Source organism: Trachurus japonicus, chromosome 16, assembly GCF_045865225.1.
Source record: "Trachurus japonicus isolate A0001 chromosome 16, Traja_1.0".
Classification (NCBI taxonomy): domain Eukaryota; kingdom Metazoa; phylum Chordata; class Actinopteri; order Carangiformes; family Carangidae; genus Trachurus; species Trachurus japonicus.
Window position 1 is genome coordinate 34255676 of NC_140922.1, and position 27634 is coordinate 34283309.

Sequence of the window (27634 nt, forward strand, 5' to 3'; positions counted from 1 at the left end):
TTCTCTTACACAATGCCAGCATATGCATAAATAGCATTTAATACAAATTATCTGTAACTTGATTTGTTAGCTGTGTTAAAAGTGAACAAAAGATAAGGAAATGAGTCAACTTTACAAAATGAATGTAGACAGCAATAGACATGTTAAGTCTTGTACTTATGCGTCTCCATGTCCCAGTGGAGTCTCCCTGACAAGTGACAGCTCCAAGGGCCAACCTCCACTCTTCAGTGGAGAAGAGGTTCCTCCTGATGAACGGTGAGAAGGACAACGTGTCCTCCAGAGCTGAATAAAATATTTCTGTAAAACATCATTACTGTCAGTGTGAGATCTTCCTGTGTTTTCAGTCTGCACATGTATTTACAGATGGACACACTCAGGAGCTTCCAGTGACCAGACTGCTTCAAGTCAGACCCTGAACCAAAAGGTGGGTGTATTTAACTCTTTCGCGACCACACTAATTCCTCAGCACATCCGCTCAGGACCACATGTTTTTGGCTATTTGTTTACCTTTTTCTCACGTCGAACCGAACTCTGTACATCACCTAGAAACAAACGGTCTTCACGTGATTGAAGGGTGACTTTCCAACGTGCTCCTCGAAAAAACTGCGAGTTTTTCCGCCGTTTCATTCGCGAGTACGAAGGAGAAGAAGAGAGCTGGGTTTCTCCAAAAACGGAGCTCCCGCTCTAGTTTCAGAGAAAAACGCACTTTTGTGTCAAGTGGCAATCCGCTCATTTTACCGGTACTCTGCAGTGTGGCATGTCTCCCAAATCATTTCTACGGCTAAATAAATATATTTGTAGGTAAATCTGGGGGGTGTGGCGGCGTGGAGAGCAGTGGGGCGGGTCTCTGGCTGCAGCAGCGCCCGCTGCTCAGCGCCCGCTCCGCTGCACCGTGAAAACAGCCGTGATAACGGGCTTTCAGATCCGAGTCTCCAAACCAGAAACGTTTGTAACAGCACCGGGAAAAGTTGCCAGATTTGTCGTCGGTCGCTTTTGTCAAAAGAGGGTTTGGAAAGTCGCCAGATTCAGCGAGAAAGTTGCAACACTGTAGCCGACAGCCGCACAGCGCTGCAGCTGTCCCCACAGCAGCATTCAAGGAGAACGATTACTCAAACAAAACCAAGATCACACAGTTTATAAAAAACATTATGTTTTGATTGTAGTTTAAAACAGTTTTACATATCAGAGGACTATTATATTCACACACAGGGTACCTCAGAGTGTCTATTATCGTAATCTGTAACAAAAACCAAAAACGGTTTTGACGAGTTTACTCGTCAATGGTCGCAAAAGAGTTAAAGAAAGGAGCTCTGTGGGGGGGTTGGCCTCCTGCTGTGTGCACTCTGTATAACAGATAGCTGCTGCCAGCAGACCTGACAAAGACAAAGATGCAGGACTGATTTCTTCACTGAGTTCTCTATTTTATCATATGTAAAATATTATTGAACTGAAATTTCTTTATTTCAGGATTTGGAGGACAAAGTTTCAGAATTCATAAAATCAAACATGATGAGAGTTTGGAACGTCCTCAGTCCCAGTGGAGAGAGTGGGAAAGGCAAAGAAAAGGAGGAGGAGGTCGATGAAGAACTGATTCAGTCAGAAACTGGAGCCAAAGAAGGATTTCTACAGATCGTCCTGCATGTTTTGAAGACCATGAAACAAGATGCGTACATCTCCCTCCTCCAGCAAAGTAAGAGATTTGAGCTTCTGATATCGAAATATTCTCTCAGGAAGTGTATGTGTGTATGAGGTCACAGTCATATGTTCCTACCACATTAGGCTTGGGTGATAGGTTAAAAATTTCCAGTCGGCCACCGTCATCCCTTAAATCGGCGGTTGACGATATATTCGGCAGGCACACATGTGCGGAGCGCAGGTGTGTATGTAGATAAATAATTTCAACAGAATAATTATATTTTATTGCATAAAACGTTTTATTTGAACGGAATGTGCACATATCAAATCGAAAATTATGAAAGTATGAAATTAAAAGGCATGGTAAAGTTATGTGTGGACTGTGCACCTATGCTGACCACTGAGCCAGCTGCGCCGAGGGCAGAGGCCTGTACCACGAAGCGAGCTCAGCCTACCCGGGGTTACTCCCAGCCTCTCCAGCTGAACCTATCCACAACACTGTCACTCCGGATCAGCAGTACCACGACGCTGGTTATCAATTCGGTAGTCTCGCCTGCCAGACCCTCCTCCAGAAAAGAAGGAGAGTCTGGCTGCTCCGCCTATGATTCTGCGATCAGAGAAAAAAACGCTCCGGCCGTTTGGAATTCTTTCAACCAGTCACAATCGTTGTGGTCGGCGCCGTAGCAACGCCGTAACAACGGCGCGCTTGCAAAATATTGCCGGTTGGAAACTGGATTTCGGTCCGCAGTGTAACGACGGTCGGCAACCGTTGACGGATATTTATTATTTTGTTCGGTTTAAGGGCGGTTGGCAACCGCTGACGGATATGTATTCTTCTGTTCGGTTCATGACACGGATCCATGGTTCGGTTCCTGTTGTTGTTTGTTGATGTTTCCCTTTACCGGGCGGACTGTGAAAGCTGCAGCACGGAGGCGGGACTTCCGCCGGGTGGCTCGTTCCGACCAATCAGAGGCTAATCGCAGCAACGCACTTCCGTCAGGCCAGACTATCAATTCGGTAACTCGACCCTGGTTTGTCTTATTGTGAATCTGTGAACGCGCACGTATAAAGGGCGGATTCAAGGCAGCAGACAAATCACAAACAGAGCACCGACGCGTCAGAGAGAAATGAGGTGAGTGAGGAAGAAGAGAAAAAAAAGAAGCCCGCGGTCCGACCTGACCCAGTTATTGAATGTTAACGTTTATTTAGAAGAAGTTTAATTGGTGCTGATTAAACTTGTAAATGAATGCTGCTCTGGATCCGGTTCTTTCCTTATATTCTGATTCTTTTAAACAGTGGCCAAACAGCAGAACCATTTTATTATTAGACTATACATTTTCCATCTTTGCTAAGCTAAGCTAAGCTAAGCCACCCACCCACAAAAGCCAGGTGGCTAACCGCAAACAATAGCCAGGTAGCGGCTAGGCTAACAACAATCACACTCACCGATTCCGTGGTACAACGCGGCACACGGCCTTACTTCATATGTTCCCCGGCTCCGGTATTCGGCTCCTAAGTTTAAAACAGTGTTTACATTTCAGTCTCGGCGGTTCATGATGTTAATATTAACGAGCGATGTGAGGACATACCTGTAGCAACCCTCTGACCGGCGTGCTCCTCTTCCCAACTACCGGCCGCGAGCAGACGCCGGCTTTACTACTGAACGCGCTTCAGTCACGCGCCACGTGACGGCGTGACGTCATGACGTAGCGTGTTACCGTAAGAGACTGAAAAGGACTGAACTCAAAGGGTATTTCCACCCGGGTTACACTGAGCATAAGGTTTGTTCTAAATTAAATAAAAGCCTGTCCCATATAGACGTGTGTCTCAGACGGGTCCGCTCGGCACACACACTCACCCTCCAAAAAAAACAAAACAACTATTGTCAGAAGTCCGGACCGTGAGAACCGGTACCTCTTGTATGGATAATCAGCGTGATAATCCAACGGATTTGATCGATCCCGGAAAATCCATTGTTGTGATAGACTCATGTGTTTTCATAACATATCATAAAGTGGATACAATCACCGCAACTCTGTCCAGAGCTTTGCTACTTTTATTTCCAAGTCCTTGGTAACAGTAACCCCCGGCAGAGTCCTGCACGGGTCCAATTTTGGAAACCGGTGCCCGCCCCACACGTAGGTTTTTAAGCCCGTGTCCCGACCCATCACCCGTGATTATTTCTGACTACCGCCCGTCAATATTAAGACTCGTTACCCGACCCGTGTCATCACCTTTGATAACGGGGGTATAGCCCCTGAGAAAAAAAAAAAAAGCTGTACTCTTTCGCATCTATTTCCGGAACGGAGATTGATAGCGACTAGGGGTGTAACGATAGATAGATAGATAGATAGATAGATAGATAGATAGATAGATAGATAGATAGATAGATAGATAGATAGATAGATAGATAGATAGATAGATAGATAGATAGATAGATAGATAGATAGATAGATAGATAGATAGATAGATAGATAGATAGATAGATAGATAGATAGATAGATAGATAGATAGATGTGACAGAGCGTCACAGGCTGCTGTTCTCAACCAGACTCTGGTCTGGGCCGGGTCTGGCTCCAAGTTTGAGCAAATGAATGAGCAAAGACCCGACCAGTCCGACCAGTGTTGACCCTGGACCCGATGCGGTCGGACCGCGGCAAAAATAAATAAATAAAAGAAAGCCAGTTGTGTTCATAGAGACGCGACAGGTGTGGCACGACAAGCTGTGATCAGCTGTGGTCATTGAATAGACTACAGGTCATTTCAATTTGCGCATCTGTGTTTTTTCCTTTTTATTTTTTTTAATAACATTTATGCGCATCGAGTGAGTGAGTGAGTGAGTGAGTGAGCAAGCGCCAGAGAGAAACAGCGGGTGCACCAGATGATTGCCAACCGACAAAAACTGAAATGAGACGGTTAAAGAGAAGAAAAACACAGAATATAGCTAATATATGTCCAAGAGACTTTGTCCCGAGGAAGGATCGGATGGTGGCCCAGGTTTAGTGATGAGGAAACTGTCACTGCAGCTCCGCATCTGTCAGCAGCTGCTCCAAACAGACACGTCACTAACTTTATTTTGAAGGGACAGATTTGATGCTGATTATGCTGTTATAACAGTGACTTTGTTGCACCCAAACATTAAGCATATAGAAACAGAGCCGGCTTGAGACCGGCTTTTATTTGCTCAAATCTGGAGACAGACCCGACCCAGTGCAACCGGCATCTCGAGACTCGCCTTTTTTTTCCTTTTTTTTTTTTTTTGAGAATTTACAGTAGCCTGGGCTACATATGACCGTCTGGGAGATGCTGTGCGCTACTGTAGGGGGGATGAGAAGGTTCGCGGTTCAAATGATGTAGACTTGATCTAAAGTAGGGACTATTACTCTGTCTGACCAGGGGGGGGGGACAACACGTATCCCCACCGGGGATAATAATAAATGACCAGAGGGGGGGACATCGAAAACAGAGGGGGGGGGGAATCCCCACCACCCCCCCCGGCAAATCGCACCCTGGATAGATAGATAGATAGACAGACAGACAGACAGACAGACAGACAGACAGACAGACAGACAGACAGACAGACAGACAGATAGATAGATAGATAGATAGATAGATAGATAGATAGATAGATAGATAGATAGATAGATAGATAGATAGATAGATAGATAGATAGATAGATATCAGCCTTTTCGTTAGGAAAGTTGGTTGTTTTTTTTAAGTTGGTGAATGATAAATCTTTCTTCTGTTAGGATTTTATGGAGAACTCAACGTGTATCAACAGAAAATTAAATCCTACATGAAAAGGAGATATGACGAAATGGCTGAAGGGATTACACACAAGGGAAATATCATGCCCTTCAATAAAATATACACAGAACTCTACATACTTGATGGAGGCATCAGAGAAGTCAATAGTGAACATGAGGTGAGACAAACTGAGAAGGCCATCAACCGACCAAGGTCAGAAGAAACGCCAATCAAGTGTGATGCCATCTTCAAGCCCTTACCGAAACATGACAAACCAATCAGAATGGTTCTCACCCAGGGGATCGCAGGAATCGGTAAAACTGTCCTGGCACAGAAGTTCATGCTGGACTGGTCCGAGGACAAGGCCAATCAGGACGTCCAGCTCCTGTTTTCACTTCCTTTTAGGGAGCTGAATTTACTCAGAGATGAGGAAACAAGCCTGATGAAGCTTCTGTATGTCCTCACTCCAGACCTGAAAGAATCTGGACTCAAAGACCTAAAGATGTACAAAGTCCTGTTTGTACTGGACGGTCTTGATGAATGCAGACTGCCCCTGGATTTTAATAGAAACAAGAGATGCTGTGATGCTACACAGGTGGCCTCAGTAGATGTGCTGCTAACAAACCTCATTGCAGGTAATCTGCTACCAAAAGCCAGTGTGTGGATCACTACCCGACCGGCTGCAGCCGGCTGCATCCCTCCACAGTATGTTGACCGGGTGACTGAGATACGAGGCTTCAGTGACCAACAGAAGGAGCAGTACTTCCACAAGAAAATTGATGATGAAAACTTGGCCAAAAGGGTAGTCGCTCACATCAAGTCAACAAGAAGTCTCCACATCATGTGCCATGTGCCGGTGTTTTGCTGGATTTCCTCCATTGTCCTGGAAAAGATGTTTGCCAGTGCAGGAGGAGGGAAGATGCCAAAGACACTGACTCAGATGTACATCCACTTCCTGGCACACCAGACCACACAGATGCAAGCCAAGTACTGCAAAGAGCAAGGACTGGACCCTCAACACACTTACAAGACCATTATGTCCCTTGGGAAGTTGGCCTTCGAGCAGTTGCAGAAAGGCAACCTGATCTTCTATGAGGAGGATCTTAGAGAGTGTGGGATTGATGTCAAAGAGGCATCTATCTACTCAGGGGTCTGCACTCAGGTCTTCAAGGAAGAGTCCTGGTTGCAGCATCAAGTCTTCTGCTTTGTCCATCTGTCTGTCCAAGAGTTTCTTGCAGCACTGTTTGTCCATGTGACGTACAAGGAAAGTGGTGTAAACCTGATGATCAAGGAATCTGGAGAATCACCCAAAGCAAAGTCTGTGTCCGACGTACACAAAGCAGCAGTGGACAGTGCTTTAGAAAGCAACAATGGCCACCTGGATCTCTTCCTGCGTTTCCTCCTCACACTCTCTCTGGACTCCAGTCAGGATCTGCTCGGAGGCCTGAAGATACAGGTCCAAACCTGTGACTCTCAAAATCATGAGGAAACCATCAAGTACATCAAAGACAGAATCCAGCAGAGTCCTCACCCTGACAGGTGTATAAATCTCTTCCACTGTCTGAGCGAGTTGAACGATGACTCTCTGGTGGAGGAGATCCAGAAGTACTTGGACTCAGGCCGAGACTCGAGTACAGATGAATTCTCTTCAACTCAGTGGGCAGCTCTGGTCTTTGTGTTGCTGACCTCTCAGGAGAATCTAGAGCTGTTTGAACTGAAGAAGTACTCCGGGAATGAAGAAGGTCTTCAGAGGCTACTCCCGGTCCTCGAAGCATCCAGATCAGCTAAGCAAGTGTCTCTCCCAATCTTACAAATCTCCCCATGACATTAAAGAGTGTTTGTTAAACCTTAAGCACACCTTTTACACCTTTCAAACTCAGATGACTTAAAGTCTTGTGTCTTTGTCCATCAGGTTGAATGACTGTGGACTCAGTGCAACCTGCTGCCAGGCGCTGTCCTCCTCTCTCAGCTCAGCATCAGAGCTGTGTGATTTAGACTTAAGTGGCAATAGTTTACAAGACTCTGGAGTTGAGCTCCTTTGCCCCGGACTCCAGAGTCCACACTGCAGACTGAAGACACTCACGTAAGCAACGTGTACTTTCTGGATCTCTTCCAGTTCCTAATATTTTCCTTCTGGTAGTTAGACATTAGCATATCATTGTGTTTTTGCCAACCCCTTTCCTCTGAAGTGAATGAATGGTCTAAACCCCTTTTCCACTGGCCAAAATACCTGTTAACACCTGGCAACAGAAAAGGATTTCATTGACATTGGCATTAACTGCCCCCCCTTCCTATGAACCAGTCTGCCATCCAGTCCTCCCATTAAGCTGGCCTGCTCTCCCTGTCTTCCTTGCCTACCAGAAGCTTCCTCCTTCAGCTATTGTTAACATTTCCATGTTTCTCACATTCTCTGTTGTAAACTGTTTTCTTGTCTGTAACAACATCTATTGCACATCTGTCCGTCCTGGGTGAGGGATCCCTCCTCTGTTGCTCATTCTGAGGTTTCTCAGATTTTTCCCTGTTAAAAGGGTTTCCCATGGAGTTTTTCCTCAGTCAATGTGAGGGTCTAAGGACAGAGGATGTTGTTATGATGCTAGAAGCCCTTTGAGACAAACTGTTTGTAAAAACGGGCTATACAAATAAAATTGCCTTGCCTTGCCTTACATGGTCCCTGCAAGATGAATCCTAATGAATTCTCTGCTTGTCCATTCAGACTTAACAGATGTGATCTCACCCAGAGATGCTGTGAACAGCTGGCTTCAGTCCTCAGCTGTTCCTCATCACTGCTTCAGGAGCTGGACCTGAGCGACAATGACATTGGAGACGAGGGAGTGCAGCAACTCAGCATTGGACTGGGAAATGAGTGCTGTAAACTGGAAACACTCAGGTAACATAATAATGCCAATAATAATGCTCTGAACAGCACCGTACTTTGACAACAGTACAAATAGGGTCCTAGTACATAATACGAGGCATCAAACACCTGCTAGTTTTGCCTGGTTTCCATTAAAAAGAAACAAAAACAGAACTTGGCCACCGCTACAAAGACAGCAGTGTTTTGCTAAGTCGCTACAACTAGAGAAGTTTGCGGTCAGCAAACATGATCTCTCGAGGGGGTGTTATACATGGTCTCATGGTGCGTTAGACCGTGGGTTAAACTTATGCTGGAGTATCCCTGTAACAAATTAGTAGCTTTTACTTGAGGTTCATTTGATTTCTGCTGCTCACCAGGTTGTCGTTCTGCTGCGTTACGGAGAGAGGTTGTGGTTTCTTGGCCTCAGCAGTAAAGTCCAACCCCTACTACCTGAAAGAGATTGACCTGAGCTACAATCACCTGGGAGAGTCTGGAGTGAAGCTCATCTCTGACGCTCTGGAGGAGGAACAATGTGAATTAACAAAACTGAGGTAAAAAACAAACACAGCCAGTTTACCACTGCGTGACAAGTGAATATCCTTAGAAATCTGTGTAGGCACTCTGGTGTCTCTCCTCGTATAGCGCAGCTCACAATGTCATCACTGTCCTTCCCTCCTTTGATTTCCTGTCTCTCTCACTATCCTGTCATAATAAAGGGGTAAAAAGCCCAAAGATATATCTTTAAATATTGAGATTTCTGTACCTTGTTACCCAGAATTTCATAACAGAATGTTATATTTCTTCACAGAGTCGACCACAATTCAGAATGCTGGCTAAAAACTGGACTGACTAAATGTAAGTTAAAAATTATATAATGACATAACTACATGCTTACAATGTACTGTAACAGTGCTCAGGGTCGTTGTATATAGCCTCGTAAACCAGCCTCTCGCGGAAATGCATTTCATTTCATTTCTCGGGAGAGTCTGGCCTCATCCCCCCTGTAAAGCGTTTGAGGTGGGCGGGAGCTGGGCGGGAGCTGGGCGGGAGTAGCAGCAAAGACGGTTTAATATCTTTGGTAGTAGCGTTGACAGACAACCCCATTCAGCCAATCAGCAAGTTGGTGTAGTGACGGGGCTTTGCACCAGTCGGTCCCTGATTGGCCAACGTGCTGTGTCAATCACAGCGGGCGGCGCTGATTGGCTCGGCCTTCTGAGGGTTTCAGTCCAAACGCTTAGAATGGGGATGAGGCCAGACTCTCCCTCGGAATGAACTGAAATGCACTTCCGCGAGAGGCTGGTTTACGAGGCTACGTTGTATAGGGGAGAAAGGTGATGATAATTCTAGGGACCCAGCGCCCAGTAGGGCCCACAAAAACCCCAGTAGTCTAATCTTTGTATGACTGATTTATTCTGCATAAGACCCTGACTGATACTCATAGTAATGCTGCATTAGCATCAAAACAAAGTAGGCTAAATAAGAAATGATAATACATAAGTCTATGAAAAAAAAGTAGAAAAGTCAGGGGGCAGGGGGCAGGGGCCCACTTTAGTATACTTTCAGGGGGCCCAGAATTCCTAGCAATGGCCCTGACAGTGCTCATCAGAGGGAGAAACTGTGGCCCACTTCACACCTGGTATTAACCTGCACCTTCAGTGATCAATAAGTGATTAGCTCTGAGTACCATATTTTAAAAAAAAACAAAAAAACATCTCTATTAATCACTTGTGATTGGCTTTCAGTTCAGCTTCATAATCAGATAAATCCCTTGCATGTTGATGTTTTTAACCAATAAACATATTGAGGGGGAGGTTGGGGGGGTAGTCCTTCAGTGTGGATGAATGTGGTCCAGACCACCTCTGAATGTGTCTAAGTGGTCAGATCTCTGATGCATCAGAATTCACCTTGGATGGGGCGGTGCGTGGCACAGTGGTTAAAGAATCCCGCGTCGGGCAGCCCTTTCCTGCATGTCATTCCCCATCTCTCTGCCGCCCCCTTTCCCGTCTATCTATACTGATCTATCAAAAAAAAGCCAAAAATATACTTTAAAAAAAAGAATTCACCTTGGAATGCGTTCACACCTGAACTCCGAGACTCAGGACAATATGATATTAGACTTGTGTTATTTCTAATTTGATCTCTTCCTCCTGCCTCAGATGCATGTGAGCTCACACTGGATATGAACACCGCCCACAAACTCCTCATTATCTCTGATGGAAACCGAAAAGCTGCCCAGGGTATGGAGGAGCAGCCGTATCCTGACCACCCTGACAGGTTTGACTACTGGCCCCAAGTCCTGACCCAGCAGGGCCTGAGCAGCCGCTGCTACTGGGAGGTGGAGTGGGAAGGGAACTGGGCCGGGGTCGGGGTGACCTACAAGAGCATCGGTCGCAAGGGTGTGCGCAACAAATGTGTGATAGGACACTACAAGATGTCCTGGTCTCTGCACTATTCTGGTCAGAGGTACACTGCGAATCACAATGACAAGGAGTTTACTGTTGCCGTTCCCCCCGGGGGTAGCCACAGGGTGGCGGTGTATCTGGACTGGGAGGCTGGCATGCTGTCCTTCTACAGAGTCTCTCCTGGAAGGTCACTGACACATCTCCACACCTTCTTCACTACATTCACTGAGCCTCTGTACCCAGGGTTTAGAGTCTGGGACCCCGGCTGCTCTATCAGACTGTGTGAGCTGAAGTAGCTCAGAGGATCTTCCTGTCAGCAGAGGTGATGACTCAGGCAGCTCTGGCTCATCTGGCAGTGGAATACCTCACCTGTTCCCCAACAGGTGTCTCCCCATCATGTGGAGAAACTACAAAACACAACGAGAGTAAGGCAGCAGATGATATATTCTCTGTTTTCTTTTTTTTAAAGGACAACGAGGAGTTTGTATTTGGTTATAAGAGTCTCATATTAATGTGGATGAATCTATGTTACCCACACTTGTTAATGGCTCTATTTTCGATAAATATATATTTTTTGTCTATTTCGTTATTTCGTTATTATTATTAGTGGTGGAAATGCTGGGCGAGCCGACGAGCGTTTCCTTACTTTCGGTTTTGGAGACGCTGCCCGGCGGGTCATGAGAATAACGCCGCCGAATCGCCGTTTATGGTCGGAACCATGACGGTATCTGATCGTCTTCGAACCTCTGACTTTAATTCTTGATGAATGAAAACATTCTTGGCAAGATGTCCGTCTTGCTCCGGTCAAAGAATTTCACCGTGCGCGCGGAGGATAATGGTAAATGTAGTGTGAGAACACTTCACTTTCCAAAACTCCTTGTTGTCCCTTTAAACTTGCAAGAGTATTTACATTTTTTTTGAAAAAGGTCAAACATTCTCACTGCCACTAGATATCGCACTAGACACTTATGGTAAATGGACTTGCACTTATTGTGCTTTTCTAGCCTCTAAGACCACTCAAAGCACTTAACACTGTTGGTCACATTCACGCCATGTCGGTTCAGTATCTCCAGTCCCCACCAAGGTCACTGTCACCCCTACGCTTAAAGGGACAATCAACGAGTAGGTGTGTGTTGTATGGTTTTACGGCACGACGTGGAGTTTGGTTTGGGTGGGGTGGGGGGGTTAATGTGTTTGTATTGTTAGGTTTGTATGGCTGTGTATACTGTGTTTTATATCCATTTTGCTGGCATTGACATTACTGTAATCTTGTGTTATTGTTATGTTAAAAAAAAAGTAAAAGATGATCACAAAAAGATTTAATCACCAATGAATCAATGATACTTTTTCCAATCAATATTTAAGACTGAACTACAAATGATTAATATATTTAAACTTGATTGTAATAAACATGGGGTATCTAAAACAAAATGTAATATTTGATATCACCCAACTGTGTCTGTCACGTTAATCACAGTCAAAAGTGATTACATGAATTACATGACATCAATATGGGAATAAACTGATCAACAGCTCAGTGGTTTGGCTCATTGATGACGTGTGTGAGTTCAGATCAATCAATGAAAATAGAAATAAAAATTATGTAACCCATATTCAAAAGTAAAAGTATAAAAAAATAGAACCTAATAAACTTTATATATTGTTATTTTTTTGTGTTTGTGTTCATCATCTATCACCGAATTAGACTACTACCGATCCGATCCGATGTTGTGAAACATTCTGCAGTACCGCACTTTGACCAGCAGGGGTCTCTCCACCGAGCTGACTTCCGGTAATTAAACCCATTAGGCTTTATCATAGGGCTTTATGCACAGCTTGTAACGTGGGGTTGGCGAGAAGCTTAGCCACGGATGCTAATAGCTCAGCTCCAGCACGAAATAAAGTTGAGAGGCCGGAGACGAAGTGGAGGGATTTCCGCACTGTATATTTATTCACAGATACAGATCATACAAGCCAGGTCTCACGGCATAAATTATTACCCTCAGCAAAACAATAAACGGAGGACAAAGTAGTTTGTGACCTGTAGCCTTCACCAGCGTCCACATTACTAGAGTCAAGGAAGTCGACTATGGGAGAAAGGTGATATCAAGTGACCAAACAAAAGGAGGCGCCACCATGTGGCGTTAACTGGTAGTGCACTGTTATACTCTGGCTGTTACATATTCCCCCCTGGTAATAACAAGGCTGTCCTCAGCCGTACACAGATGAAGAAGCAACCAAGCTACGCTTAACACCTTGTTATACATGAACTTGATGAAAAGTTAGCTGTTACACACAGAGAAAGACATAATGACTAGCCTACTGATATACATATCAATGAAAAGAGTACACAATAAAGCAGAGAAATACCCAGCAAACATATCAGGTGAATGAGTACAGCGTAACATCCCAATTTTCTAGTTATTAGCAATGTCTTTTTTCTTTTCCTTCTTTTTCAATGGTGGCCTATAAAAACCTGAACCACAGCAAAAAATGAGGAGATAAAGATCTCAGTAAGACCCTGCAAGGAAATTTGAACTTTGGCAAAACCTGTACCACCAAAGCAGGATACAAAATGCAAACACAAGATATGCAAAAATATTACCACAACTCTGAACTGTAAAATTGCATCGCATTTCAATTTTCACCACATACTTGACATAACAACTAATTGCCTATCACAGGTCAAGTCTGTCAGTATGGTAAGAGTTCGTCCATCTGCTGGCCGACCAACCAGATGTGATTCTGGGGCGACGTCTCGGTCTGAAGTCGTAACGGTCAGTGTTATCAGGGTTTGAGTCAGACACACTCATAGCTGAGTGGTCCTCAGAGTCACAGTCCATGAATGGCACTGGGCCAGAGTCAGTGTCACCATGCAAGTCAAAACACATGTCTGCAGCAGGGAGGTCAGTCTGGCTGCCAGTCTGGGTGATGGGCTCATCGTCGTCCAGATCCCAAGTGTCAGTTTGCTCTTCAGCCACAGGCACAGCGCGCCTGCCGGGGGAAACAGAGTCCCAAGTGTGGAAAGGTTGCAAGTTAACTACATGAAAGACTCCAGCATCCACACCGGTGTCCAGCTTTGTCAGTCAGTAGTTGACCTCTCCCAGCTTCTAACTAACACGGAGCGGGCCTGTGAACAGGGGTGCCAGTTTAGCTGTAAAGTTGGACTGCACATCAGACCTAGGATGCGTCTTAACCCTGACAAGGTCACCAACAGCGTAGGAGGCCTGACGGCGTCTCAAGTCATAATAATGTTTTTGTCTGTCGTGACTGCGGTCAAGAGCTGCTCTGGCGTGGTCGTGAGCTTCCTGCAGAGAGGCCCTGAGTGTCTCTGGGTACGGTACACCAGGATCATCCACGCCGTCACTGGATGGATTTGTTATGAGGTCGAGCGGGGTGTCCAGCTCCCGACCATACAGCATCATGGAGGGGCTGAGGCCTGTGCTGTCATGTGGGGCTGTACGCAGAGCAAAGCAGATTTGTGACAGGTATTTATCCCATGCAGTGTGCTTGTCCCCAACATAGGCACGTATGGCAGTTTTGAGTGTCTGGTTCACACGTTCTGTCGCATTTGTTTGAGGGTGGTAGGCAGTGGGGAGCCTGTGCACAGATCCCAGAGTGGAAACAACATGTTCAAACAACTCACTGACAGAGGGCGAGCCTCTGTCGGAGATCAGGTAGGTTGGGGCACCGTGTCTCGCAAACACCTCACTGACAAACTTTCCTGCTGCCACCTGCGCTGTTGCTTCCTTAACTGCACACACTTCGATCCACTTAGAGAAATAGTCAACAAAGACCAGCAAGTGGGTGTTACCGGATGCCGTCCGGGGCAATGGGCCGACGAAATCCACTCCTGCGTACTCCCAGGGCTTTTGGGGAGAGATGGGAACCATGAGACCAGCCGGTCTCCTCTGGCTTGGTTTAGTGAGCTGACAGACTGAGCACGACATGACATATCACTTGACATCTGCTGCCATCTTGGGCCAAAAAAACCTGAACCGCAGCCTTGCCAATGTCTTTGAAAAACCGAGATGACCTGCAGTGGGGTGGTCATGATAATAGGAGAGCAAGGTGCCACGGATTGATGTGGGAGCATAAAGCTTCAGTTCTTTCAGAGGATGCAAACCACATCTGGCTTTCGGGTCAGAGTAGAAAAGCAGACTGTCATGAACAACAAACTGTGGGGGACTGCTTTTGTCTGAGTCAGTGTGCGGGTTCGCCTGCAGATCTTTGAGAAGCTGGCCAATGTCCAGGTCATCGTTCTGTAGCTGTTTCAAATGCGAGCGATCTGCCAAAAGCACAGGGGGCAAAGCACGGAGGTCCAAACTGCCGATAACAGCGTACTCGGGCAACAGGTCTATGGGAGCGCCGTCAGTCAGGGGCAGAGGGTTGCGTGATAGCGCGTCTGGCACAGTGTTGCGAGCGGCAGGTTTGTGCACTATTGAGAAGTCAAAGTCTTGGAGTCGTAGCGACCAGCGAGCTAGCCGGCCAGAGGGGTTCGGGCGGGACATGAGCCACCTGAGGCTGTTGTGGTCAGTGAAGATGGTTACATGGAGGCCCTCTACATAAGGTCTGAAATGTTCAAGAGCCCAAATTACAGCCAAAAACTCTTTTTCTGGGGTGGAGTATGGCTTTTCGGCTTTGTGAAGAGAGCGACTTGCATAAGCCACAGCAATCTCTCGCCCGTCCGAGTCTTTCTGCATCAGTGCAGCACCGAGCCCAAGGTCACAAGCGTCAGTGTGAATGAAAAAAGGTCTTGTGAAGTCGGGGAATCTTAAGACGGGTGCAGATGTGACGCACTTTTTCAAAGTTTCCATGGATTCCTGACATTTGTCATCCCAGCGGAAGACAGCATCCTTCCTCGTGAGTACATGGAGGGGCTCTGCATGGCGAGCATAGTTCAGGACAAACCGCCGGTAGTATCCGGTCAGTCCAAGGAACTGTCTGACATGTTTCACGGTGGATGGGGCCTGGAACTCTGTCACAGCTTTTATTTTGTCCTCATCAGGTTTTATGCCAGAGGGTGTGATGCGGTAGCCTGATGCATCAGCCGCTTATTTCATTACATTTCATATAGCGTCTGAACACGAGCCATAGGGATTCGTTTGCTTCCGGGAGGCGGTTGCTTACGTTTGCTTCAACTAATCGCTGCTGCTTGGTGGTCACGTGTGCTATACACCGGTTAAGCTCATAGGTTAGCTTGAGTGCTTGAGTTCAACGGCTTCGCCTTCAGTTCCCCATCTGTTCGCTGATTGGTCCGTCCACCAGAGCGGACGGAGCAAACCGAAACGCATTGCTAGTGTCCTGACTACATGTTTGAGGCAAATGAAATTAGCCGGAACCAGTAGGCGGCGCTAGCCTGGCTAGTGATGCGGTAGCCGAGGAACGTGAACTCACTCAGACAGAACTGACATTTCTTCAGCTTCAATGAGAGGCCAGCAGTTCTGAGTCTTTTGAGCACCTCTTCCAGGTCCTGTAGGTGCTGCTCAAAGGTGGGGGAAGCAACAACAATATCATCTAAATACACAGTGTGACAGTTGAGGTTCCTGTCACTATGCCTCCAATTGATCATGTGCCCTGGCTACTTGGCCAAGGGGATGTCCCTTTGGGCGACTGGCAAGCGCACATGACTCTTACCCGGGAGGTGTGGGTTCAATCCCCGCCTGGGCCCTCTTCACCTTGCCACAACAGCACATGTTTTGTAGATGAGACCAGCCAGTACAGTGTTCATTAGTCTCTGAAACATAGCTGGGGCTTTGCAGAGACCAAAAGGGAGTACACGAAACTGAAAGAGACCGCAGTGTGAAATAAAGGCTGTCTTTGGTCATGACTCCTCTGCAACAGCCACCTGCCAGTATCCTCGAGCTAAGTCAAGCGTTGTGATGAACTGCCCCCTCGCCAGAAAGTCAAGTGAGTCGTCAATACGTGGTAAAGGGTATGAGTCTTTTTGTGTGACTTGGTTGACGCCTCTATAGTCCACACAGAACCTTGGGTCAGAGCCAGGCCTGTTAACAATAACGACAGGAGCCGCCCACGGACCAGTGGAAGGCTCAATGATGCCGTCCTGTAACATCTGCTCAACCTGTTCCTCGATGATTCTTTTTTTTATTGGAGAGGTGCAATAAGGAGGGAGGTTTATGGGCTTCGTGTCCTGTATCCCTGTATCAATCTGGTGTTCAGTCATTGAAGTGCGCCCCAGATGACCATCGAACATGTCGTCGAACTGGGTGAGGAGATTGAGCATCGCTGCTTTCTGTCCATCCTCAAGGCTTGCCTCAGCAACTTTGGACATGAGACTGGTTTGCAAGGCGTCCAGTGACATGATGGCTCCCCCTGCAGTGAATGATTCCTCTGTGCAGTCCTCATCCTCGTCCACCACAGGACAAGGGATGTCATCCATTAGGACGGTTCTGAATGGGATGTGGATAGTCAGGGAGGCTCGAATCATGAAATCCATGCCTAGGATGAAAGGAGATGACAGGTTAGAGATTATGGCGAAACGTTGGTAGAAGCGTTTCCCCATGAAGCCAATAGAGAGCCAAGTCACACCGTCAGGAGTACAGGAGTCATTATTGGCAAGGCTCACTGTTGGACCTGTCCACTGATGTGTTTTGCTTGGATAAGAGTTATTAACACAGATGAGATCTGCGCGCACAGCAGAGAGTGACGCGCCTGTGTCTAAGGTTGCTTCCACAGGCACAGCATTAAAGTTCACTTTAGTTCTCAGTGGTGTGTTCCAGGGAGCCTGGGAGTCACTGTCCTCAACGTGACATAGGACGTGTTGTTCTTGTGGGGTTGAGGCAAGTGGATGAGGCTCAGTCAGCGTCTGGAGGGAGGATTGCCTCTGCGAAATGTCCTCCCTCCTCTGAAGTTTCCCGACTGCCTGGGGTGAGGTGGGGTATCAAAGGACATGCTGTCTGTCTCGGCGCGTGTCACACCTACATCTGGAGACACAGTTGCTGGGGATGAGGGAGTTGTTACAGGCTGTGGTGGAGGTGGTGGCACCTGAGATGCAGTGTTGCAGGCTGGGCAGGTGCGAGACGTGAACCCAGGGCGAGAGCATTTATAGCAATGGGGCTCAGTGTTCTGGTTCCTCCTCACATGTGGGGGAGGAGACTGGTGTCCACTTGGCCCCAGGACCGCATGGAGTTCATGTGCACGCAGTGACAAGTCCATCACTGAGGGGATAGGGGCTCCATACAGTGCAACTCTGTATTTTTCCAGAGAATGTTTACATATCAGTTCAATTTGCTCTTGTGCAGGTGGTGGGCTCTTTAATTTGTTAAACTCCCCCAGCATGTGAGCTACGAATGTTGGGAGGGGCTCATGTGCTGCTTGGGCACGGTCGAGAATGCCTCTCAGAACATGCTCTTGGAGGTCAGATGGCAGAAAAACAGTTTTAAACAGCTGGCAGAATTGGGCCCATGTGATGACATGTGAACTGAGAGCTTTAAACCATTTACCTGGCTCCTTTGCAAGGAAACGTGGCAGCTCGTGTAGTATCTGCATGTCTGTCAGGTTCAGTGAAGATCTGTAGGTGTTGACAGCCTGCAACCAGTCTTCAGGGGGCACTTTACCATCACCAGCAAACACAGGGGGCTCGAGCTTTGCATGATGTAATGCAGCAGCGATCACTCTAGATGTGTTGCTCAGCTCGAGCGAAGGGGGCTGCAGAAAAGAGCTTGAGTGATTACCTTGAGCACCAGAATCTGATGTGGGGCTCGATTTGGTTACAGCAGGTGTGAATGGGGTTGAAGTGGCCATGGGGGTTGGTTTCGGTTGCTGAGTGCCAGGACTGTCAGAGTGTTCTTTATCCCACCGTTTAAGTAAATCACGTTGCAGTTCCAGGGAGTCGTTCAGACACTCAAATAGTCTTTCAACCTCCGACTGCAGATCCTGATCCTGGCCCACAGTAGTATGGTGGGGTACAGTGTACCCAGTCAAACATGTAAGGTCCATGTCCGAGTCAGAGTCAGAGTCGTCAGCTTGTGCTTTTGAGTGAGTTGCCATTATCTGCTTTTAAGTCAAATACACGCTATAAAATCAGCTTTAACGCTGTCTAGGAGCAAGAGTAAAGTGACTGCTCGCCTTAAGGCCAAATAGCCAAAAGCTCTAGTAGAATTAACTTAGCACTGCATATGAATAACACGTGCAGCAAACACATTAAACACCAAAAAGGTATGGCAATATGAAAAAAATCACAGAAAATGTCCTACTACAGCAAGGCACAATACAGGCAACTCAAAATTTTCAAATACATTTATCTCAATTTCTTTTTCAAAGTCTTTTTAAATTTTTTTTTTTTTTTTTGCAATTTTGTCCTTCATCTTTTTTTTCTTTTAAAAAAAAAAGTCACACAGTTTTCCTCGATACTCACAAAGTCCAAGTCCAAGAAAGAAAAGTCAGTTCACTTGACGGTGAAGTAGTCCGCAATCCACGGAGAAAAGGGGGGGGGGGGGGGGGCTTGAACACGCTTGATCCAAGAGAAGAGTATTTGCTTTAAAGGAGTCATCACCTGGTTTTTTATGTATCCAATCCCCCTTAAATTGCTTTGAATCAGTTCTTAAAACTTATTGGAAACATTTTTTTTTTTTTTAATTCAAACATAGAGCTTGTTCTGACACTTTTTCACATGGCAACTTTCTCTCGTGGGGGTAGGCGCGAGGTTTTGACTGGTCCGGATGTTCATTGTATTAATATGTAATGAGGCGCGCATTGATTGGACGCAGGGAGGACAGAGCCGGAATGGTGGCTGGCCCAGTGGGCTACATGCAGGCTGTATTGGAAACCGCATATGCTGCTCTGTCGTGTACCGTAACCATGTTATAACTTCATAAAATAAAACAAAATTGTATCGGTTCATTGTAAAACATGTATTTATTTATGCAAATGTGGTGATTTCTGTACGAAGGCTACAGAGCCCCGGTGCAAAGCTGCTGCTGCTCTGTGTGAAGCTTCACTTTTCATTCAAACAAACTAATACGACTGCCACAATTGTTAGATTTCATCAATGAGACCAACATTTATCTCCTAAAAAGAATTTAACCAGTCGGCGGTAAACCTCTACAAACCTGCGGGTAAGTTAATTAACGACCGTTCCCTCCGCGGCCATGACAACGTAGTTTGACCGGTTAAAGAGCAGCTGCAGGCGGGTTGCTGATGAGTCACTCTCCGCTCCTCTGCCTCGCTGGAGCTGCACTTCTCCCAACGCGAAGCAAACTTCTAAGCCGTCATTTGGATAAACTAACCGCACATTGGGGATCTAAACCCTTACTTTCTCGCATGAATAAATATTAAAACTTAATAAATTAACGACCCTTTCCTCCGGCGGCACGACGACGTTGTTATCGGCCGGCTAAACGAGCACTGCAGGCGGGTTGAGGAGTCACTCCTCCTCCTCTCCTCTGGTGCTCGCTGCAGCTGGCTGCACCACTTCTCCCAACGCGGAGCTAACTTCTAAACAGCCGTCATTCGGATAAACTAACCGCACATTGGGGATCCAAACCCTTACTTTCTCGCATGAAAAATTATTAAAACTTAATAAATTAACGATAGTTTTTTTCGGCGGCATGACGATGTCGTTCGGCCAGGTAAACGAGCGCTGCAGGGCGGGTTCCTCCGCTCCTCTGGTGCTGGCTGCAGCTGGCTGCACCTCACTTCTCCCAACGCGGAGAAAACTTCTAAACAGCTGTCATTTGGATAAACTAACCACATATTCGGGATCTAAACCCTTGCTTTCTCGCATGAAAAATTATTAAAACTTAATAAAGTGACGAAATAACAGCGCTACAGTGGGAAATAAAACAACCCGTAATGGCGGCGCGGCAGAAGTCGGGGTGGTGGAAGAGAGGTGTGTTTATGAAAGCAGTCTCCACGGTGACGTCACCGTAGGAGCAGAATCAAAATCTCGTAATGTTGTGGTGCGCGGCCTCATGAGCTACTCTGGCTTAAACAAAGAGCCCAAACGAAAAAACTCAGCCACTTTCAAACCCCAGGTTTTCAGGCAAGTTTCCACTGAGGTCCAACACCAGTATACATGTTTTAACAAGGAAAAATGCGATTTCCGGGTGATGACTCCTTTAATGATCCTCTTTAATTCACCGAGTGAAGTCCACACACGTCCCACGCCGCGGACATGAGGCGAGATCCAGTACTCACGACTGCAGTCACGATAGCTTTAGCTTTAGCAGTTAGCTTCCAACGGGGCACACTTGCGTCGAAGAGAACGGCGAAACACACACTCACACGGACTCCCACGGTGGAGAAAAGCACAAAGCAGTCCGGTCGGGTCCGTTGTCCTTCTTCGCGTGCCCAAGCGAGGTCCAGAGAATGATGTTCGGGCGCCAGTTGTAACGTGGGGTTGGCGAGAAGCTTAGCCACGGATGCTAATAGCTCAGCTCCAGCACGAAAGAAAGTTGTGAGGCCGGAGACGAAGTGGAGGGATTTCCGCACTGCATATTTATTCACAGATACAGACCATACAAGCCAGGTCTCACGGCATAAACTATTACCCTCAGCAAAACAATAAACGGAGGACAAAGTAGTTTGTGACCTGTAGCCTTCACCAGCGTCCACATTACTGAAGTCAAGGAAGTCTTCTTCTTCTTTTTTCGTTTTACGGCGGTTGGCATCCAGCTTTTGGTGCATTACCGCCACCTTCTGTCCTGGAGTGTGAGCCAGACAAGACTTACATTCTACCCCATATCATACATAGAAAATAAATAGGATTAATCTATGCAAAATAAAAAATAAAATAAAAAACACCCTCACCCTGCACTCCCTACAGCTGTCATCAATACCCTACCTTCTATTCCTGCCTATCCATCAAATTCTATAAAACACCCCTGTTTCCTTTAAATAACATAACAAAACTCTAACCTGTGCCCTCTCACTCAGTAATCCTTTTAGCGTGATTTCCTGCACCCCTAACTCCCTGATCCTGCTCTTCATCACCTCCCTCTGCCTCTCATACCTTCTACACCTCAGAACCACATGCTCCACTGACTCCTCCTCCTGACACCCTTCACATAAACCTGTATGATGCCTCCCCATTACTTTCAATTCAAGGAAATCGACTAGGGGAGAAAGGTGATATCAAGTGACCAAACAAAAGGAGGCGCCACCGTGTGGCGTTAACTGGTAGTGCACTGTTATACTCTGGCTGTTACAACCTCTGACTCCTTTTTGTCCCCCAGACTGCCTGATGCTGCAGCATTCTGATCGGCTTTTAACATATGAGCCGTCTAGAACTCTCAGGTCTTCAGGCAGCGGCCTTTTAATTATTCCAAAAGTTGCTAACAGAACATATGGTGAGGCCTCATTTCATCACTACGGCCCACGCCTACGGAGCAGACGCCTGAACACCTACGGAGAGCAGAGAATCTGGACATTTTTAAAAGCAAACTGAAGACGTATCTTTTTAGCCTGGCTTTTAACTGAATCTTATTATTTTTATCGTTATAAAACATTTAAAGGGACAACGAGGAGTTTTGGAAAGCGAAGTGTTTTCACACTACATTTACCATGAGCCTCTGCGCGCACGGTGAAATTCTTGGACCGGCGCAAGACGGACGTCTTGCCAAGAATGTTTTCATTCATCAAGAATTAAAGTCAGAGGTTGGAAGACGATCACATACCGTCGTAGTTCCGACCATAAACGCCGATTCAGCGGCGTTATTCTCATGACCCGCCGGGCAGTGTCCGCGAAACCGAAAGTAAGGAAACGCTGGTCGGCTCGCCCAGCATTTCCACCATTAATTAAAATAACAAAATAACTATAGAGACAAAACGATATATTTATCGAAAATGGGCCCATTAACAAGTGGTAACGTAGATTCACCCACATCAATGTGAGACTTTTTTATAACCAAATACAAACTCCTCGTTGTCCCTTTAATTCATTTTTTTATTTTTCATTTTATTTATCATTATTGTCTTTTTTATTCTATTTTAATTCATTCATTCTTATTCTATTTTATCCTATTACACCTGTCTATTTTACTTCATTTTATCTAGTGTTTTCCCACTGCAAATGATTGAGTGTAAGACAGCGTTTCCCCGATGTCTCTAAAATCCAATGTTCTAAAATTATTGTGTGAATGCGCATGTGTGTCTCCCAATATGTGTTCCTTGTTTTTATCATGTGAAGCACTTCGAGCTGAATGCTGTACTGATTGATTGATTGATTGATTGATTGATTGATTGATTGATTGATTGATTGATTGATTGATTGATTGATTGATTGATTGATTGATTAATTGATTGATTGATTGATTGATTGATTGATTGATTGATTGATTGATTGAACACTAATCAACACATCATCAGGGAGAGTCATGTTGATCCTTCCATGTGGCTGCAGTACTGAGATAAAACCAGCAGGTGTCAGTGTTGACTGTCAGACGAGGGCTCCTTTCAGTTGATCTGCTCCAGTGGAAAGTTTTCTAAAGTGTGTCTGTTTCTTCATTCACTTGTTACGTTTTGTTCTCTCAGTCTGGCACAGAACAGATACATGTTGTGCATGTTTTGTTTTTTTCACATTGTGTCGTCTGACTCCTGTTTTTTCCGCCTGGTGCTGACCTTGGTGCACATTGTAGCTAGTCTGTTTCAGAGAGATAAGTTCACTGAGGGCGAGACAAGTACAACACAGTCTGTGATCTTTGTTCCTGTCCTTGCAGACTGAATATAGGACTGTGATTGTGAACCTTCTTTGGCAAAGAATAAAACTCTTAAGTGACAGCTGATCTCAAGATGTTTACATTCTTCCACAAACTCCCTGCTGGTCTCGTCACAGCTGCCGACTCAGAAATGTAACAAACAAATGCCTTCATATGCTCAAAAACAAACCATCTCTTTCTGGAACAAAAAATATGAATAAACACTTGGCATTTTAAAACACTATACTGTTGTTGCTCTTGAACACAGCCCACTTCTTCCTCTCTTTCTTTTTCTTTTTTTCTCTCCGGTTAATATCCAGCTGACTCTGCAGAGCGACTTCCTGAACTGGATCCAAAGGTCCAGACTGAGAAACTTTCACAATCTCAACTGCAAAGAAAAATTAACTTAGAGCAAACGTCTGTTCTGTGGAGCAGAGAGATCACAGGTGCATCAGAGGTTTTTAAAAGAACTAGCACAGAGTTCTGTGTGGAGGATCAGCTGGTCGACTGTTGAAGGGTCTGACACCAGATCAGCTGTTTGTTAGCAGAGAGCAGGTTCAGGATGTCTGCAGACGTCGGGGATGTGGAGTTCAGCTTCGCCGAGGAGAAGGACTCCCAACAGGTCACAGCATGTTTTTATACTTTTTATGAAGTTGTTGCATTGAAACGTATTTATTATGAATCTTTTTAAACTTAACTTCTGCTTTAGAGGATTCAGAGTCAGAGCTTTTGTCTGTTTTACAGTGGTCGTAAAAACACAAGACAATAAAAACAATACGGTACATAAAAGGAGGACATAAGAAAGAACAGAAAAACTTGAGTTGAAAACAATAGAAAGAGTTTTGTAAAGTGCAACACGTGAAAGTGCAAATTAAGAATTGTGTAAATTGATTGCACTGATTGAATGAAGGAGCATTTATCTCTTTAGCTCTGGCCCCAGGGAGCCGGTATGGTTTCTGTAAAACCTGTTCAGCATAGATCTTTGTGAACAGAAGCCACCGAACGCCAACTAATTTGCCAACTTAATTGCTTTGGGCAGAGCGACCTGAATCAAAAAAAAGAGATGAACAAGACTTGATAAAAGATAGGTAATAAGATAGATAATAAATAGTATATAAAGAGAGTAGTTTGGGCTGAAGGACAGAGATCTCACATTCGGCACCAGAGATTCTCTCAGATTCTGCGTTTTTTTTTACACTGTTGTGAAGTGAAGACATGTCAGAGGTGGTCACTTCTTTTCATCCACACATTGATATTGCTATACTGTATTGTCATATTCGGCTCTACAACCAAACCCCATGTACTGGGTGCTCGGGCTCGGCAGTCATGTGGTTAGAGTACGTCCGGCGTTGGCAAAGTCCAAAGTGGGGATCACTGCTTCGATCCCAGACTGAGACGATCTTTACCACATTGCATTCCCAAATATCTGCCATCATCGCTAATGTTAGCATAATAGCTCAGTTTAAACTGCAGTAAATACCGATGTTTTGAGTTAAAGCTGCCATGTTGACATCCGTCGGTGTGTTTTGTGATGCAGGTCCTGAACATCTGCAGCAAAGAGGACTACAGCGGGCTGGACTACCTGCCCGCCTTCTTCCCCCGCTGGCTGCAGGAACCTGGACGCCTCATCTTCATCGCTAAGATCAAGGACAGAGTGGTGAGGACTAATGGGGTTAATGGACCACAATGTGTTGTCACTCCACATCTGGAGTCTTAAAGGAATAGTTAAAGGGATAGTTCACCCTAGAATGATATTTCGCTCATTATCTACTCACCCTCATGTGGACTAAGGGCTGGGAGAAGTTTCAGAGTCCTCCGTCCCTTCTCTGAGTTACAGGGGGTCTCGGCGTAGCAGTGCATGTCCATATAACGGTTGTAAAGGGACACCAGAGCTCTTCGTAAAAAAACACACACAAAAAAACATCCAAATACCTCCATGATGCTCGTATGTAATGTCCGTCTTGTGCTGAAGCCCCAAATTGCGTAATTGTCCCGAAAAAAATTAAATAAGTCTATATTTTAAGCTTGTTTGTAGCGGAAGCTTCTCAAAGCTCCTCTTCCTGGTCCGTCCAAATCTCGCGTGATTTGCGCCGGCGTCAGTGCGGTTACTGCGAATCACGCGAGATTTGGACGGACCAGGAAGAGATGTCCATATAACGGTTGCAAATGGATACCAACTGTCTTCGTAACAAAAAGACACACCAAAAAACATCCAAATACCTCCATGCTGCTCGTATGTAATGTCCGTCTTGTATTGAAGCCCCAAAATGCGAAATTGTCCCGAAAAAAATTAAATAAGTCTACATTTCAAGCTTGTTTGTAGCGGAAGCTCCTCTTCCCGGTTTGTCCAAATTGGAGAGGTATTTGGATGTTTTTTGGTGTGTCTTTTTGTTTTGCAACCGTCATATGGACATGCACTGCTACGCCGAGACCCCCTGTAACTCAGAGAAGCCACGGAGGACTCTGAAACTTCTCCCAGCCCTTAGTCCACATGAGGGGGAGGAGATAATGAGTGAAATTTCAATTTTGGGTGAACTATCCCTTTAACGCTGGTCTCTGTGTGCACCCGTAGGTGGCGATGGAGTCTGTCCTGTTTGTGGACGGCGGTCAGACGGTCGTGTTTCAGGGTTTCAGGTTGGTACCAGATCTGAGAGGCTCTGGGATCGCCGGCGCCCTCCAGAGGCACGTCAACGCCTACATCCGCCTCCACTACCCAGAAGTCTCTGCTGTCAGGCTGACCCGAGGAGACCAGCCTTCAGCACAAGTCCTGGCCAAGTACAGGTTCATAGCTAAAGAGGTGTGTTACAGTTTGGTGGTGACTGCATGGTGAGGACAGAAATTCTTCTCCCTAGAGACTTTTGGCGTCTAATCGGACTTCTGTCCTTGTCCCAGTTTACATGCAACTGAGAAAATTGAATAACTGACGGGGACGTGTCCTCGTCGTTTCATTGGGTTAATATGGCCCCTTTTCCAGTTGACCTACTGTATTAGCCAGGTGGCAGACCAGCATTTTCGAACAACAGCGAGATGGTTAATCATACAGCTTTGTTCATCTCGTACTTAATGTGCATGTTACTTATTGTGCAGATAAGGTGCACGCTATCCCTCGTGGTCATGGTGATTTCGAAAGCCAGACAAGAACGCTGTAACGCTACAACAATAGCTTCTGCGACCGGCTTTCTTGGATGTTTTTGTTCCGGGGTCTTGCGCGGGGGGTGTGGAGCATGAGCACATGTGTTGTCCAGTTAAACTCTGATTAAGGCGTATACATCGAATTCCAATTGCGTGATCTGGGTGTCTTAATCGGAGTAGGAAAACTCCAATATTGGTCGGACTAACGCGTTTACATGCACTTAGTTGTCCAGTTATAGTCGGATTAAGGCAATAATTCGTGTCATGTAAACGTACTGACTGACCACTCAGAACTGAACTTCAGACTGTGTCGCCCCCTACAGGCCGTCCTGTCTCTGTGCTGTGAGGCGTCCGACTTCGGCGCCTTCGTCTCTGAGCTCCGGTCCAGACTCCCCTCCCAGGCGGCTGGTTCCTCCCCGGTGACTCTGACCCAGCAGCAGGCGGAGACTCTGATCCTGACCGACCATGTGATCTCCAACCTGCTTCCCGGTAAAACCATCATCGCTGACTGGGAGCCTCTGAAGCCGATGGAGTCCAACATGGAGGTGCTGCGTCGCAGGTATCTGACCTGGATTGCGGACCGCGAGTCGGAGCCCTCGGTCATCAGTGTGTGCACCGCGCCATACGCCGTCCCGTACCGCCACGACGCACTACGCATCAACCTCAACATCTATGGTCGTAGTTTGTCTCTGGTCTGTGCCGTGTTCGTGGCTCAGCTTGAAGCTCTGCTGCCGAGCGTCCGGGGCTACCTGGTCTGCCACACCTACGTGGACCCTGCAGTCTGGTCGGGGTTACGCGAATTCTGCCAGAACAAGGCCAACGTGTCCTTTTACAAGGACTACTGGGAGGAGGTCTTACTGGAGAAAGACCTCTGAAATGCTTTCGTCTTTGTAGAAATCCTCAGGGGTCCCAGGGATCTTAGGGCTCATCAGAGGTTCCTTAAGGAGTTGCATCCGGGTCATTGAGTAGTTTCAGGGGATCTTCAAGGGGGGGCAACCGCCATTCCGACATCCCACCAGTCCGACATAGGCCTCTAATTGTCTAAATGGCAACACTTAATTTTCTATCAAATGTCCCATCATTCCGACAATTTTTGCCTCCTATGGTCGGAATGACGTTATTTTTTTCTTTTTTAAAACATCCTGCCTTTCCGACAATTCCTTTAATAGCGTATTTTTCCCCAAAAAAAGATTTTGTACTGATTGGGT

General features: G+C 46.2%; 1 protein-coding gene and 1 pseudogene across 2 annotated transcripts in view; both read left to right on the forward strand.

Moving 5' to 3' along the window:
• Positions 1–11096, forward strand: part of LOC146972738 (NACHT, LRR and PYD domains-containing protein 3-like) — a 42276-nt pseudogene extending 31180 nt beyond the window's left edge. Inside the window, exons 6-13 of the transcript XR_015037902.1 lie at positions 239–255; positions 364–424; positions 1468–1690; positions 5385–7465; positions 8096–8269; positions 8614–8787; positions 9045–9091; positions 10393–11096. The product of XR_015037902.1 is annotated as an NACHT, LRR and PYD domains-containing protein 3-like (transcript). The remainder of the gene's footprint in view (positions 1–238; positions 256–363; positions 425–1467; positions 1691–5384; positions 7466–8095; positions 8270–8613; positions 8788–9044; positions 9092–10392) is intronic.
• A 12547-nt stretch (positions 11097–23643) lies between these two features.
• On the forward strand, positions 23644–27588 carry LOC146972742 (histidine N-acetyltransferase-like). Its single transcript, XM_085803148.1, has 4 exons — positions 23644–23916; positions 24832–24951; positions 25867–26091; positions 26750–27588. The coding sequence occupies exons 1-4, from the start codon at positions 23857–23859 to the stop codon at positions 27299–27301; spliced, it is 957 nt and encodes a 318-aa protein (XP_085659274.1). The 5' UTR covers positions 23644–23856; the 3' UTR covers positions 27302–27588.
• Positions 27589–27634: the final 46 nt, after the last annotated feature.